This window comes from Halichoerus grypus, chromosome 2 (assembly GCF_964656455.1).
Source record: "Halichoerus grypus chromosome 2, mHalGry1.hap1.1, whole genome shotgun sequence".
NCBI classification, from domain to species: domain Eukaryota; kingdom Metazoa; phylum Chordata; class Mammalia; order Carnivora; family Phocidae; genus Halichoerus; species Halichoerus grypus.
In genome coordinates this window covers 58,636,360-58,652,165 of record NC_135713.1, presented here as the reverse complement: position 1 = coordinate 58,652,165, position 15,806 = coordinate 58,636,360, and the positions used below count along the sequence as shown (strand labels likewise).

Below are 15,806 nucleotides of genomic sequence, written 5' to 3'. Positions count from 1 at the left end.
TGAGTCCAACTTTTTTTTTCCTTTGGCATCAGTGCTGTAATCAACATGTTTGTTTATACATTTTTGTCCATGAGAGGCTGTAACATGGTATACATTCCTAGAGCTGGAATCCTTTAGACACGGGGTCTATGCAGAATTTGTGGTTGTTTGTTGTCTTTGTTGTTGAATAGACACTGTAAGTTTGCCTTCCAGGATTCCACTCCAATTATCAGCTCTATTAGCATGGGCAGTTGCCTTACCTCTCTGAGTCTCCATTTCCTCAGCTGGAAAAATGAGGCTAATAGTATGTAAAGGGAGGGAGTTATAAGGACCAGAGGAGGAAATCACTGTTGAGAAAACTCCTACTTCATCTTACGAACGCAGTTCAACAGTCACTTCCTAAATGGGCAGTGGTGGTCTAGTGGTAAGCCTAGCTGCCTTCCAAAAGTCACTTCCCGGGGAAGCCTTCCCAACTTCTGCCCTGACTAATGCAGATCCACCCCTTCACCTTCATCATGCCCTGTTTGCAGGATTTATGACATGTTTTAAGCTGAACTAATTTATTTCCTGTCTCCTCTAATGGATATAAGCATCTTGCAAGCAAGAACCCCCTCTTTTTATTCACTGTTGTATATCCAGTATTTAGCGTTGTGTCTAACTCAGCATGTGCTCACAAGCATTTGTTGAAGGAGTTCATTAATGAGCCCAGCACTCCCCCTGCATTCTTGTTAACTCCTCCCTAGACACTATGATCTCTGTAGTATTATTCTCCCATTTTGGAGATCAGGACACTGAGGCCCAGAGAAGTTAAATAACTTGCCCAAGGTGACACAGCTACAAAATGGCAAGGTTGGCATTTGAATCCAAGTGCATCTCTCTCTAGAACTTGTATTCTTAACCACTCTGCTCTTCTGCAAAAATTGCTTTTCTTTCCTTTCTCAGTTTCCTTTAGCCTTGGTTGTTGGTCCAGGTTTCCACTGGGTCATCTGAATTTTTACAGTCCTTACAACAGACACTCAAGGATTTGATCCTATAAGATTCACATTAGCTGCAAATTATTATTTACCCCAATTCCATTAAAAAAATAAAGCACCCAGCACAGTGTTGCTAACATGTGTCTGAGCTGCAAAGCCATGGCTGCCATGGGCATTCTAAGGAGGCCACTGATTTTGGGAGTGAAAGGTTCCAATCATAGATTTGGGTTAGGAACATCAGATCAGAGGTTGTCTGGGGCCCTCAAGCTATGGCCGAAGAAGCTGTCCTTAAGCATGTGACCATCTTTCTGTGTGGTGAAGTTGTCCCACCTGATCCTCCCTGGGGGGTGCTGTGGGCCTCTTCAAGGCTTTGATGGGTGCTCTGCGTGGTATGTGCTCCCTCTCTCACCTTTTTTGCCACTACAAGTTACATTTCCTATTATAGAGACCAAGCCTGCCCTCAGTCCTCCATTAATAGCTGGGAATATCCTGGAATATCCTTTTCATTTCACAGGGTCTCTAGTACAGGTTCAAAAATGATCCCAAGGTAGTCTGATGCCCAGAAGCTGATCCAGAAATGCCTAAAGGCCAAGGCTGGAATTACCAAATGCAGAGCGAATTACAGCTTCCCAAGTAGAGAGAATGTTCTTAGTAGTAATCAGACAGCTGCTTAAGACAGAAACAATCTTCCTGGAGCCAAAGAGCACATCGGAAGTGTAACCATGGATTCCTGGCCAATCAGAGTACCCAATATGGAGAGTCTAATCCCACAGCCAATCATCGCAGAGCTCTCTATCCCAGGGCCAGCAAGAGCTAACTAGGGCAGACAGTGTCTCTGGAGCTAAATAGAGCTGTCTCCTAGATTTGAAAGGCACTCTGTTTTTAAAAGACAGGGCAGAAGAGTGGAAAGGGCCTGGGCTTTGCAGACAGGACAGCGACTGAATTCCAGGAGCTCCTGATTAGATGACCTTTAACAGGAGAGTCAACCACTTCTCTGAAGCTCAGTTTATTCACTGGTAAAATGGGTAGATCCCAGCCCAACAGGATTATGCCCTAAGGAGATGCCTAATAAAGGTTAGTCACCTTGAAAAGCTTGGATGCTAGAAGATGGATTCACAGCCTACTATCATGACTCTAAGATCCTTGAGGGCAGGGCAGTGTTCTGCTTTGCTTCTGAGTTCCTCATAGTGTGTTAACAATAGTCTGGACCTATGAGAATTGCTCTTAAACAGGAATCCTTGCTGAGTTGCATTTGAAATCCTCTCTCTTGGTCTTCCCTGACCAGCAAATGGATGTGAATGCCAAGGCCCAGCCTCCCGAATGGGGGTTGGGAATGCAAATTATTTTAGCCCTGGGCAGAAAACATCATTTCTGTAATTCCCAGGTCTTGTCATCTGCAGAGTGGCACCCATAGAGCTTCTTGCTTTTTGTCCTTTGTATCATAAAACCACAGTTCCAGAAAAGATATTAGGGATAATCTCATTGCACCTGCCCCTCCTCTGGACAGTGGCTGCCAAGGCCAGCAGCTCTTAGTGATGGATGCTGTTCCTGCTGATATTAAATGCATAATTAATGAAACTGTTAGAAGGAAACAAGGCGTGTTCCAGGCAGGGTACAGAGAACAAATCCATTCTCGCACAGGGTGAGGAGAAGGTAGAAGAACAAAGATAAGGCAGAAAAATGATCCTGTTCTTGAGTACTTTTCAGCAAATATCTATGGAGGTCTCATTAGCAAAAGAGACTTATTTCATTTTGTAATGTTGGCCATTTTCCTGTTTTATAAAATCCTGTGGGTGTGACAGCCCTAAGCAATGTGTGGTGACCGGAAAGATGCCTTCCTACTGTCCTGTTTATCAAGGACTGACATATGAGTTCCCAGACCTGACATATTTTAGGACCATCATCATCATCATCATCATCAAAATGATAACAATTATTATAATGAGCTAACATTTTATTAAATTGCTACCATGTTCCTAGCACTGTTCTAAGTGCTTTACATGAATTAGTTCACTTAATCCTCTCAAAAGTCCAGTGAGGTAGCTGCAATTAGTATTTTAATTTGATGTTGAAGAGACTGAGGCACAGAGAAGTAAAGTAATTTGCCTAAAGCCACACAGCTCATAAGCTCAAACCTTCTATGTATGAAACCCCCACTTCTCTGGGCATCTCTCAGATGCAGATTTTCTTTCAGGGAAATAGGATAAAACCTATAAGAATGGCATGAAAAGACGGAAGCCGCACTTCTCTTGGAAAGTAGCCCCTAAGACCATGGAGGACAGCCAGAGTCGGGAAACCAGGTCTGAGGCTGTAAGTGCCACCACCCTCAGAAAGAGATGGGCAAACCAGCCATCAATTTTATGGCCCAAACACTGCCTCACAGCTGGCCCCTAGGTGTGTTGCTCCAAGCTGCCCCTCGAAAAAAGCAATGTCCTTATTAGCTTCCTGGAACAACTTGTACCTGAAGCCTGCAGGCATCTGGTCCACATTTGGAAGGGGATCAAACATTTCTTCTGATTCAAACAGCCAAAGTGACATGTTTTGTTTCCACCTGAGAGATGTATAACTCTCAGCCCGAAGCTCTCCGTGAAGCCAGTGCAGGGGAGACTCCCTACCGGGCACGTGGCGGTGGTGATCTGCAGCTGGGAGGTCAGCCACCGCGGCGCTCTGGTCTCCACTCTGCACTGCCATGCTGTGTCACTATCTGCACATCAGGCTAGCTGCTCATCACCTCCGGCTCTCCGTTCCCGCATCCTTCCAGCAGAAGAAGGACTAGTAATAGTAACTAACTTGTAGTCTGGTTGTCAGGGCTGAGAAAGAAAATGCCCGAGGATGCTTCTCATGAGATCTGCACACATAAGTCATCATAAAATGGCAGCTACTCTTCGTATCATCGTCATCATTATAGTGCAGATGCCTTATTTGAATGCAAGATAGTGGGAGGGAATCTTATTTGGAGATAATGTTGATTAAATGCTTCTAGGCTGGTGCTCTCCAGCAGAGTGGGTCTCATAGGCCTCAGCCCAGGCAGCATCTCCCCAGGGAGACCTACTACGTGTCAGGCACAAAGCCAATAGAAGGTCTTCATACTCATGAAGCTCACACTTTACCGGAGGAAAGAGAGAAAAAATTGTGCTGGTAGACAAATAAGAAAGATAATTTCAAATAATATTTAGTGCTATGAAGAGACTACAACAGGTTAAGTGGTAACACATAATGAACATGGGATCAGTGGGGAATCCTCAAAGAGGACTCGTCAGGGGAGGTCTCTTTCAGGAGGAAGTATCTGAATGAAAACCGGCAGAACCTTACAGTGAATTCTCCCAGCAAGCCCCTTGACACATGCCAGTTCTGCAAAACCCCTATGAAACAGAAAGAGTAGGTATTGTGAGCATCCTACTGATGAGTCAACTGAGGCATGGACACAGTCCAGGCCTTGTCTGAGGTTGCTCAGCTAGTCACAGGCCAAAGCCCAGCTTGGAACCGAACACCTTAGATGAGCAGGCAGAAAATACCATTGCCTCAGTTCACTGGCAACTTCCTAGGCTTGCACTGCCAGAGATCCTGGGGGCCAGGGACTTCCCCAGAGGAGAGATCCCCTTTCAGGGGCCTTCTCTATCACCAGCCAGAGGTAGCAATTTGGGCTTTTCCACAAGGCTTTGAGGAATTGGCTCTTCTTGCCTAGGCCTTGAGCATGTGTGTCACTCTGCCCCAGGGACATGCTTTGAGGCCCCCAAATCTCACAGAGGCCCCAGGTCTTGTCTGAGTCCTAAAAGTGATTTCTGAAGGAATCATGAAGTCCCAGAAATGTATTAGTGAGCTTTTATTTTTCAGTGTCTGCGAGTACCTGTTTTGCTAGGCTCCAGTGAGTAAGAACAGTAAAAGAATGCGATACGTTTCTAAAAGGTGGTACCCACTCTGACAATGGATGAATGCAAATCTCCTCTTTAGCACAAGATACATTATACAGTCACATTTGCATATGCTGCTCAGTTAATGATTATTTATTTAATCAAGGGCCTGGTTCCAAACCCTGAGTTTCAATCAAGGGCCTGGTTCCCTCCTCACCCACACCCCCTCTGTGGAAACCCCCAGAGACACTGGCATATCTTACGTGTGCTTTGCAATGTGTCTGATGGAGTAATCAGCCCAAGATGCTACAGCCACCTTGCCAGGGCACCCCAAAGCACACCCTGCGTGCCTCACACTCACCTGGAACTCAAAGTTCGTGTGTTCCAGGAACTTCTGGTTCATGGTTTCTGCGAACTTGTTGATTGCTCTCAGGAAGACCCTGGAAGAGGGGAGAAGGTCACCAGGCCATCTGAGTATGCTACCTCAGGCATCCCTCCCCATCCTCCAGACCAAAGCTCCCTCAGAGAGGGGCTCAAAGACCCAAAGAAGAGGTCAGCTGACCCACCTGCTCGCACTGTAGACCTGGGGCCATGTTTGCCCTGCAAGAACTTAAGTACTGTCTATTTGACTTCCTCAGAAAATGTCTTTTGTTTAAACTATTACAAGTTTTTGACAGAAAATTTATGCTATCCAGAAAGACATAAATTGCCTCCTCCACAAACAAGCAAACTAACAACACACCATCGAATCTTATCATCTAGAGAAAACCATCACTGAGATTCTGATGAACATTATGTTCAAAGGTCTCCCTAGATGTATGTACATGAATGGTATTTGAAAGATATCATTTTGATAAATAGAGCTAAATGGCAAATGCTGTTTCACAGCCTGTCTTTTTTACTCAGCAATAAATTGTGTGTTCCTTTCATGCCAATGAATGCAGATATACATCATGCCTTTTAATCACCAAAGAGCATGCCATTCTATGGGTGGATCGCAGTTTATTTAATCAGTCTTTCAGTGATGATCCTTTATGCTCAGTTTTTATAGACAGTGTTTCAGTAATCACTCTTATGTACACCTTGCACCTCTGATATACACCTCTTTTCCAGTCTTCTTCTTGAAGTGGTAGTACTTAACAAATGCACACTTAACATTTTGGTACCTGTTGTCAAATTGTGTTTCTCCTTAAACATCTTCTCATCCATCTCTTCCTCCCCTTCCTCCTACCAAGCCCTACTGACTGGTCTTTCAGCTTCCCATCTCTTGCCTCTTCAATGTCAAGAGTACCTTGCCTAATGGTCAGCTCCAATCATGTCAATCACCCATTTTGGTGACACCCCACTGTCCACAGGATAAGCCCAAACTCTTCCTCTTGACAGTCAATGCCCTTCATGATTAGACCCCACCTTTCTAGACTCATTTCCCACTGTTATTCGCTGCTTTTTCTTGTTTTCTGATACATAGCTGTGTTCCTCTTTTGTATAAAAGCCTCTCTCCTTTTAATCTCTTTAGGACAGGGTCTGCTGCATCCTTGTGTCCCCCAAAGGACAGTCATTGCAATTTCCTTTTCCAGAATTCATCATGGTCTAGGATGACTTATTTGCATGACTCAATAATGCCTGTCTCCTCCACTAGACTGTACTTCCCTTGAAATCAGAGACTCCCTCCATGATCTCATCTACTCTCCAATCTTCCTCCCTGGCCTCTCCCCTGAGCTTCCAGCTTGCATTCCAGCTCTCTCCTCCAGACCTTCATGTGGATGACTAATAGGCATCCCATACATAAGGTCAAATTCTCAACTCCTATTGCTTGTAGTCTTTCCATTTTTCTGTAGTCTTCCCATCTGTGTTAACGATAACTCCATTCTTCCAATTGCTCAGGGGGAAAGAACTGGTGCTAGCATCCTTGATTTTTCTCTTTCTCTCATATCTTACACCTGACCTGTCAGCAAAACCTCTTTGCATTGTTTTCAAAATACATCCAGAATTTGACAACACCCACCCCATTGCCATTGACCTCAATCAAGCCACCATCATTTCTCTCCTGGATTTCTGCAATAGCCTCCAAACTGCCACATGCCCACCTGTGACCTCATCTCCATTGTGTGGGTGTGTTTATAAAATCTTCAAGCACAGTGGCCAGATCTTACCTGTACCACTGCCTATAATTTTTGATGAACAATGAATAATCAATAACTACTTCTCCATTGAGTGGCTGGTCCAGGGAAAATGCCCATTTGGCTTACCTGAGACACAATAGGAGGCAAGTAAAGGAAGTGTCGATTAGAAGGTTATTGCTTTGGGTAATGATTGGGGCTCAATTCTGCTTGGGAACTGCTGAGAGACTGTATAGAGCATACCTGCACATCAGAGGTGTTCCCTCCCAGGGATGAGGAACCTGGGAGGTTTATTTACCAATGCCAGCCTCTCACTAGTTGAAAGTTGCTCCTGTCGACATTAAGACTTTAGCACTTCTAGCTGGCCTTGTAGGTGGACTGAGCTCTCTTTTGCAGCCAGAGAAAGTCCAGAGAATGAAAGAAGTAGGAAGATCAGGATATGTGGTAAATGTCCACCAAAGCTGCAGGTATATATATTCTGGGTGGGCCAAGAGCGTGGGCAGGGCACCTCTAAATGTGCTATATTGGGCATTACTTGTAAAGAAGCTGGGCCAGGTATTCATTAGGCACTTAAATGTTTGTTGAACAAAGAAGACAGTGTGTCCTTGTACCAGGATCACAAGATTTGTATACCCACACAAGCACACACCCATGCACACACACATGCACACTCACATACACACACAGTTGGATGCAGACTCTGGCTTTGACACTTCCCAGCTGTGTGGATGTGGGACATGTCCATGTCACTTTGACATCTCTGTTTCCTTGCCTGTGCAATACCAGCAGTGTAGCCCCTTTCCCAGGGTTGCTGAAGGCTTTAGTGGCAAATGTGTGGTTAGGTGTGGAGCACAGGGCCTGCCACAACAGGAACACAGCAGTTGTGGCTGCTTTAGACCACTTTGGGTTGCTTCATCCTTCTTCCGAAGTCAGGAACTAACAGCAAAATGGGCAGACAGGACCAGTTGCAGCCGGCAACCAGTTCTGAGATAGGCAGGACCATGTAAAGGCAAAAAGATGAAAGTCCCATAAAATCCCCCCGCCACCCTCCCAATCAGGATGTCAAAAAGTGAGATTTCTTTGGCTTTGCTCTTCTGGCATTTGCTAATATGCCTTTGAAAAATATCTATATTTTCCCCTTAAAGTATGGAAATGCATTGAGTGGCTGTCATTTTATGTTATAAGCATCTTGGAATCTCTAATGTGATCCCAAAATGAGGAGTTTTACAAATTCTCGGAAGCAACAAAGCTATCAGTAGTTTCAGTAATAGTCATTATTTTGATTGTCAGCCTAAACCTGTCTCTGGTTCTCAAAGGCCAGCCAAATAACCAGGCATTGATCAACCCTCTGTGCTAATGGTGGGTACTGATGGCAGACGGGCGATGGGGGCAGTAAGTCAAGGTTCTTCCCTCTCTCTGGATTTTCCCACAGCCACTCACTGGGAATCATGAATCATAACATCACTTAACTTTGGTTTCTCATGTATGGGTTTAGAAAAGTATGCCTTTTGTCTTCTCTTTAAAAAATAACTCTACTTAAAGCCTAAGCACTAATATGCTGAAGTAAACTAGAATGAAAACATACTCTACTCTCTGTTACTTTCAACAATGAACCTGAATTGTTGAAAACAAAGTTCATGACCAAATCTCAACCTAACACTTCCTGCATCTCATCTGTGATGCTTAGTAGGATCTATAAAATCAATAACAATCAGAGCCACAACTACCAATGATGGGCTCTCTGCTAAGCACTTTGCATGGATTCTTTCTGTTCTGTTTTTTTTTTTTCTTCTTTTTTACTTCTCACATTAACTCTCTGAGTTGGATATTGTTTCCATTTTAGAGCAATGAGTTTAGGTAACTTTCCCAATAACCCAGCCAGTACATATGAAATCAGGATTTATACAGAAGTATGCTGCCTTCACAACTATTCTGTCCATAAGAAAACCTCTGGAATTGTGTTCAATCCGAGCTGTGAGCTCACCTTATTAATAATAGCAATGACAGAAGGACAGCAATCTGTGTACCTTGTGCTAAGGACTCTACATTCTTTCACGTAAATCTACAAACCAAGGTGGGTGCTATTGTACACCCATTTAACAGAAGAAGAAACTGAATATTGGGAAAACGAAATGATTTCCCCACTTTCACACAGCTAATAAACAGCACAGTCTAGACCTAATGTCAGAGTTGTCTTTCTCCAAAGCCTTTGCAGTTAACCAGAAGGATATACTGGCTTCCTTGAAGGCTAGCCTGCAGTCTTTTGGCCCTGGGCATGCTTCTACTCACGCCCACCATTTTGCACACAGTCCCTTCACACTTCATCCCTATCATCCTGCTGCCCTGCCCACAATCGCCTGGGCACAGGGCCAACGCTTGACTCCGGCAGTGTTCCCTGGGTGGCCAGTGGCCCACTGGTGATCTTATGGGTAGCCAGCAGGGGCGTCCAGGCCTGGAGAGTAGTTAAATCAAATCCTTCATGTCAGTCCTAAAGCAGGACCCCTAGGGAGAAGGCAGTGACCCACGCCCTGAGGAGAAGCCATGAACAGATGACTCTGAGAGGAAGCAGAAGCCACATGTGGCAGAAGTCAGCTGCTGCGAGTAGGAAGAAACTGGCGGAAAGATCCTTAAAGGTGGAGTAGGGGAATAATGATGAGAGCTACAATTTAAGAAGATAGGATTATGTACCAGGTCCTATGCTACATGTTCTATATGCATTTTCTCAACCACTTTTCACAATACCGCTAGGAAGTAGGTCCTCTTGGTTTTGCTGCTATCACACCGACTCCTGCAGGTGCTTGAGCAAGCCTACCCTGGGTCAAATCCCCACTCTGGCACTCTTCCATGCTGTGGCCTGGAGCTAACTGCTTGACCTCGGGGAATCTGAAGGGCCCCTTCTGGGAAATGAGCCATGTGAAGATTAAATAAGATGTAGTGAATAAAGCTGGTGGCCCAGTGTCTCAGCTCAATAAATGTCCTCAATAAATGTCAGTTGTTGTTGTTGTTGCTATTGTTAATAGGCTGGCCACCTGGTAGCTCCGAGGCGGGAAGATTCCAGGCTGAAACCATTCCGAAGTGACAACCAACCCACACCCACAGGTTGTAGGACAGGAATAAAAGGGCATGCCTTTTCTGGTGAGAATGCCCAAGGGAGGGAGAAGGCCTCTTTGAACCCCATTCCCCTTCTCTCTGTGGTTCATGGGATGTTGTTGATTCTACTGGTCAAACTTGACGATGGAAGTAAAAGAGCTGGACAACAGAGTTCTTGTTCCTCCCCTGGAGGCAGTGAGAAATCCATCCTCCCAGAGCCCTTAAGCTGCTGTCCCCGAAACACACAAAAGTTCTGTGCACCAAGAGGTTAGAGTGAAGCAATGGCTTCCAGCTCAGCATCAAGGAACGTCTCACTCCCAGTGCCCCTGACGCCTTGCTTGGAATCTGGGATTCTGGCAAGGGACGCAGTAGGCTCTTGGAATCTGGAATCCTGCAGCCTGTTAAACATCAGGATTAGTTGTGCTGTGCTGGCTAAAGAACCCACGGAGGGGCCTCCTTCTGGGCCATATGCACTGGCGGAGGTGAGGCCCACAAAAAGGAGTAGGTGCTACAAATTAACGTGGGTAGGAGGAAGGGGAAGTGGGACTCAGTGATTTGTCAGCCTCCTGATGGAGCCACCATACGATTGCTGGGCGCTGCCCTACTCAGTTTCCTATGATCGACTTCTGTGACCCTACTGTGTGCCTGGTCCTGTTATGTGCTTGAGACAATGTTAGACCCGTGGAATAGGACACTGATAAAGGTAGACAAGGTCCAGCCCAGATTTGCCTCTTCTGTGAAATATTTTGGGTATTCCCAAACCACAGGAATTGACAAGGACAATAACAGCTAACATTTATGAAATGCTTGTTATGTGCCATGCACTGTTCTAACTACTTTGTATATATTATTTTATTTCATTTTGGTCCTCACAGTTGTGATAGGTACTATTATTAGCCCCATTTTATAGGAAGAAAAATTGAGTCATAATAATCACAGAACTTCACCCAAGGTCAGCTAACTATTAAATGGTGGAGGCAGGATATAGACCCTAGTAGTGGTAAATCCTACCTCCTCTGGGTATTTTTTGTGCTCTGAACTCGTAGCAATTGGTCACATTTCCATGGGCATATTTACTGTTTCACCAACTAGACCATAAGCCCCCTGCCCTCTAGGACCAAGGGACAGGCCCACTCCCTAGAGCCCTGCCTGACCAGGATACTCAATAAATATGTGTGGGTTGATTCCTTTTTTGAGATGCTTTAGGGATGTGTCCAAATCCCCAAGCCCCTTCAAAATGTTGGATTTCCAGATCGAGGTGCAGATGGAAGGGGAGAAAAGAGGTTCCTAGGTATAATTTTGTTAGTTTACTATATTATAAAGAACTTCATCATTTAAAAATTTACCGTGCCCTGTAAATCAGATCTTACTGAAAGCTGTGTCTTACCAAAATGAAAAAAAAAAAATGTTCTAACAGAAGGCATTTCTTGCAGTAGACATGTCACTATGTCTGCATACACAAAGTACATAGCTGAGAAGACATTCAACTCTGGAAAACTCCATTCCCTCCAACAAGCAGAAAAATAAATTATATATGGCTAATACATACATACATACATAAATCATAAGTGATAATAGAGAAATTATAAAAACATGTAGGTTTTAATAATACGTAAATAATAAGGAAGGAAGGAAGAAAGAAAGGAAGGAAATTGTAAAGTACATACTAACCAGCATAGGAAGTAGAAATGTTCTGTAGAATACTGGCCTGGGCTAAACCATGCTGCATATTGTTTGTCCAATTTACATTGAAATCTTTCACTGACTGGCCACAAGATCTTGGGCAAGCTAACTCTTTGGGCCTCTTTCAGTTTGTTGAGCCACTAAATATGCAGTGGGCACATCTGTACAATGCACTTCATAAGATGACCTCACTATTTTATAGGATGAAGCAGTAGAGGTCAAGAACATGGACTCTGCATGGCTTCTTATTAGCAATGCAATACTGTGGAAGTTACTCATCTATTCTGTGCCTCAGTTTCCTCATACATAAAATGTGGATTACAACAGGCTACATCATAAAGTTGTTGTGAAGATTAAATAAACTAATACATGTAAGGTATTCACAACAGCAGTAGATCTAGGTGCCAACACGTTAGCTATCATAACATCACACCAAATGTAAAAAAGGTGAGATAATTTCAAGTGTTCCATTGTGGACTGAAGATGAAGGACATCTACTAACTAATCCATGTGCCCTTCAAGGAGAACAACAATCATTTTTCTGGTTGACATTAGGCACATCCTTCTCTAGTCCAAGGCTAAGTTTGTTGTCTACTCCTGGAGATGGCAATGCATCTATTCAATGAGTTTTCTGAGGTACCAGCATTGTGTTAAGGAGTAACTCATTCTATCCTCACAAAAAAATACCATGAAATGAACATTATAAATAATCCCCATTTTACAGATCAGGAAATTGAGAGTCCAAGAGATTAAATGACTTCCCAAGAAAGAGAAGTGGCAGAAGTCTGAAATCCAACTGTATTTCTGAGTCTACCTTTTTTTTTTTTTTAATGTAGAGACTTAAGTACTTAGCTGAGCCTTAGGGATGCAAATATTGCTATTTAGGAGACAATTCCGCTTTCTTAGATCCTTTAGAAAATTATATTGTAGTTTTCTAAGTACAAAGAAACCAAGGATTATTATATCATCTCTGGGGGCCTATCCCTCCAAAAAAGACCAAAGTCCATAGCTAGCTGGGATTTCAGGAGGGGATGTTCCTCCAGACTGTTCTACATGCTTCCTCCAAGATGACTGTAGGCAGCTCAGAAGGTCAGGGCTCCAGCCTCTCTGGGCTCCCATCCTCCTGACCTTGTATAAGTGGTAGATGTCTGGGCATTTATTTGCCTATCCATCATCCAATTCTTCTTTTGGTAATAACTCCTAGACTTTTCCTTTGGATAACTACTCCCCTTACCGCCACCCACCTCCCCCCCCCCCCCCCGCCCCGCCCTTTGCTCCCAGGCTTTGCGGTTTGGATAGAGGGAACAATTGCCTCCCAGTTGCAAAGTGAATCACGTGACCCAAGCCTGATGAAATAGCAAATTTCACTTTCCTGGCCACAGAAATTTATAAATGGGCATGTAGCCTAAGCCAGAGTTTTGAGGATTAGCCTGAGGACACTTGTTCTACCTTTTCTTTCAACCCCTATTGGGCTTGCTAATTCAAGGCATATCTCTAGAATTTCTAGAGCCTATTTTCCCCACCACAAAGAGAGCAGCTGCCTGAGAATGAGAATGAAGTCAACAAAAAAAGAGCAAAGATAGACATACAGATTTCTTACAACACTGTTTGAGCACCTAGATACATCCATGCCTGAAGACGTAACTCTGAGCTAATAAACTCTCTTTTTACTTAGGCAGATTTGAACTAGATTTCTTTAAAAATTCTAATCAGTAAATAGCTATTGGATACACAGAGTTCATTATATGTATTTATGAATGTCAGGCTTTGTGCTAGGAGCTGGAAACACAGAGATAAATTAGACATAGTGCTTGCCTTCAAGAAGCCCATTCTTTAGTGGCAGAAATAGTCATACGAAGATACAATTATAGCACAGTGGAATAAGTGCCATAATATGGGCATGTATGGAAATACGGAGAAGAAAACACATTCTCCTACCATGAGAGAGTTTTAGAAGCATCCACAAAGGAGAGATGACAGGGTGAAGAATTTGAAGGATGCTTTCATGTTGAGTTTGGTCTAGAAGAGAGGAGAGCAATAGTTTATGCAAAGTCATAGAAAAATGAAATGGTAGATAACAGTGAATAGTTGAATATATCCAAAGCACAAGGTGAGTTGAAGAGGACTCACATGGGTGCTTCATGTATTCTGGCAAAACCTGAAGACATTATTGGTCAGCTGGCAAACAGTAAAAGGATTCACATACAGTTCAGGAGCTGACTACTACTGTAACACAAGATGACTGAACATTGGCATAAGGTACTATCAGCTTCATAATTTGTTGAGCTCAGTGCACAGTGAAAATGTGAATCTCCTCATTCAAAAATTATTAAGAATTTCAAGATGGCAAAAGGAGGGCATTAAAGCAAACGTGGAGCCTTTTAGAGCGCAGGGCCCTAGGCAACTGCACAGGGTACAGGCCCAGAAAGCTGGTCCTGACATAGGGGTAGGAAGGGGCCTGTCTCTGATTTGTCATGTGACCTGGGCCTAATTCCCACCAACACTTTAATCATTGCAAAATCCAGACTCCCATCTGTGTGATGTGAACATGGAGAATCAGGGCAAGGTTAGCCCAGATTGAGAATTCTGACATTTTGTTGCTGGGCTGATTTTTCTCCTCCCACCATAAGTTCTGTTGCACAGCAAGCCAGAAACTTCTTTCTGCCTTGACAAAACTCTTCTCCCCTTCACCAGCCCCTAAAGTTGGCCCCGAGAGTACTGCAGGTAAGCGAGTCTATCGAGTCACATGGCTAGGCACTTAGGCATCAAATTAGTGGAAGAACAGCTTTTCAGAGGACAGAACGGTAAGGGATGGAGGCCACCCAGGACTGGAGTCAGCTCTTAGGCATACATGAGATAGAAATTCTCAGACTGTATCCAATGACAAAATTATTAATACATAAATGTTTATAGTCTTTGCTCTTTTCCTCCTACTAAGAAGAATTCTCCTTCTGCCTCTTCAACTTCTCTTCTTCCACCCTCTAGGAATATTTCCATTTGCCAGCCAATTCTTGGTTTCTGGGATATAGAACAAAGGCAATAGGTAGAGAGAGACAAAACTTCTTGCCAGTGTAAAGTGAAGGGCCTTTCTTGGGGAGGATTAAAAATATATGAAGCCAAAGGGAAGTGAGAGAGGGGAAAAAAAGGGGAAGGGGCCAAGAAGACTCAGCTTTAAAGGAGTTTGTGGATAGGAATTGAGAATAGGGTTGTAAGAGAAATGTGGATAAAGCATGGGATGTGAGTGATACTGAGAGCCAGAGAAATGAAGAAAGGGAATATCAGAAAATACTGCTGAGTGTTATAATTTGAATTTCATTTTGATGAGATGATACTATTTGAGAGAAAGCATTAAAGACTGAAATTGCTTATAATTACTTTTATCTAATGTTGTGCTGGGTTATGTGGGATCTGAGTTATACTTGGGTTACATTGGAATCCTATGAGATGTTAACTGATATTATATATACACACAGAGACATACATATATGCACACCAAATGGTTCCACTAGCAAATACATTTGTGAAATTCTGTATCCTAAATCCTCCATTCAGAGAATCCCATCAGCATATTAAAGGCTCTAAGAAGTCCTGCAGCACAGAAATCTGTTCAAAACTGCGTAATCCCATGCTTCCTAAACTTACTTTACTGTATGCCACAAAACATATTTTATTATTTTGAATAAATGTTAAAATACTATAATTTTAATAAGGCTGACCTACTGTCCCAAGAGTTTAGGGAAGACTTCACAAAGTATGTTCTTTTTTTTTAAGATTTATTTATTTATTTTAGAGAGAGAGAAATAGAGAGTTGGGGGAGGGGCAGAGGGAGAGAGAGACTCCCAAGCACTCCCCACTGAGAGGGGAGCCTGATGCGGGGCTCAATCTCACTACCCTGAGATCATGATCTGAGCCAAAACCAAGAGTCAGAAGCTTAACTGACTGAGCCACACAGGTGCCCCACAAAGTATGTTATTTTAACTGGTATTTAAAGAATGGAGAAGGTGGGAGGTAGCCAGCTCAGTATATACCAAGTCATGAGGACTGAAATATTTTTTAAAAAAGAAGATTCAAGATTGGTGTGGAGTTCCCTAGGGTTTAAAAGTAGAAAG

The 15,806-nt window shown here is 43.5% G+C and overlaps 1 protein-coding gene across 3 annotated transcripts in view; it reads right to left on the bottom strand.

Moving 5' to 3' along the window:
- The window catches only part of DOCK2 (dedicator of cytokinesis 2), a 404,152-nt gene that overhangs the window by 72,396 nt on the left and 315,950 nt on the right, over positions 1 to 15,806 (bottom strand). For 2 of the 3 annotated variants that reach the window (XR_013445613.1, XM_036079461.2), the window contains exon 30: positions 5,166 to 5,244. Coding sequence is in view for 2 of the 3 variants with exons in the window: in XM_036079461.2 (XP_035935354.1) it covers positions 5,166 to 5,244 (79 nt within the window). In the remaining variant the exon portion in view is untranslated. Of the gene's footprint in view, positions 1 to 5,165; positions 5,245 to 13,654; positions 13,717 to 15,806 lie in introns of those variants that run through there. The other variant, XM_036079463.2, reaches the window with a different exon arrangement.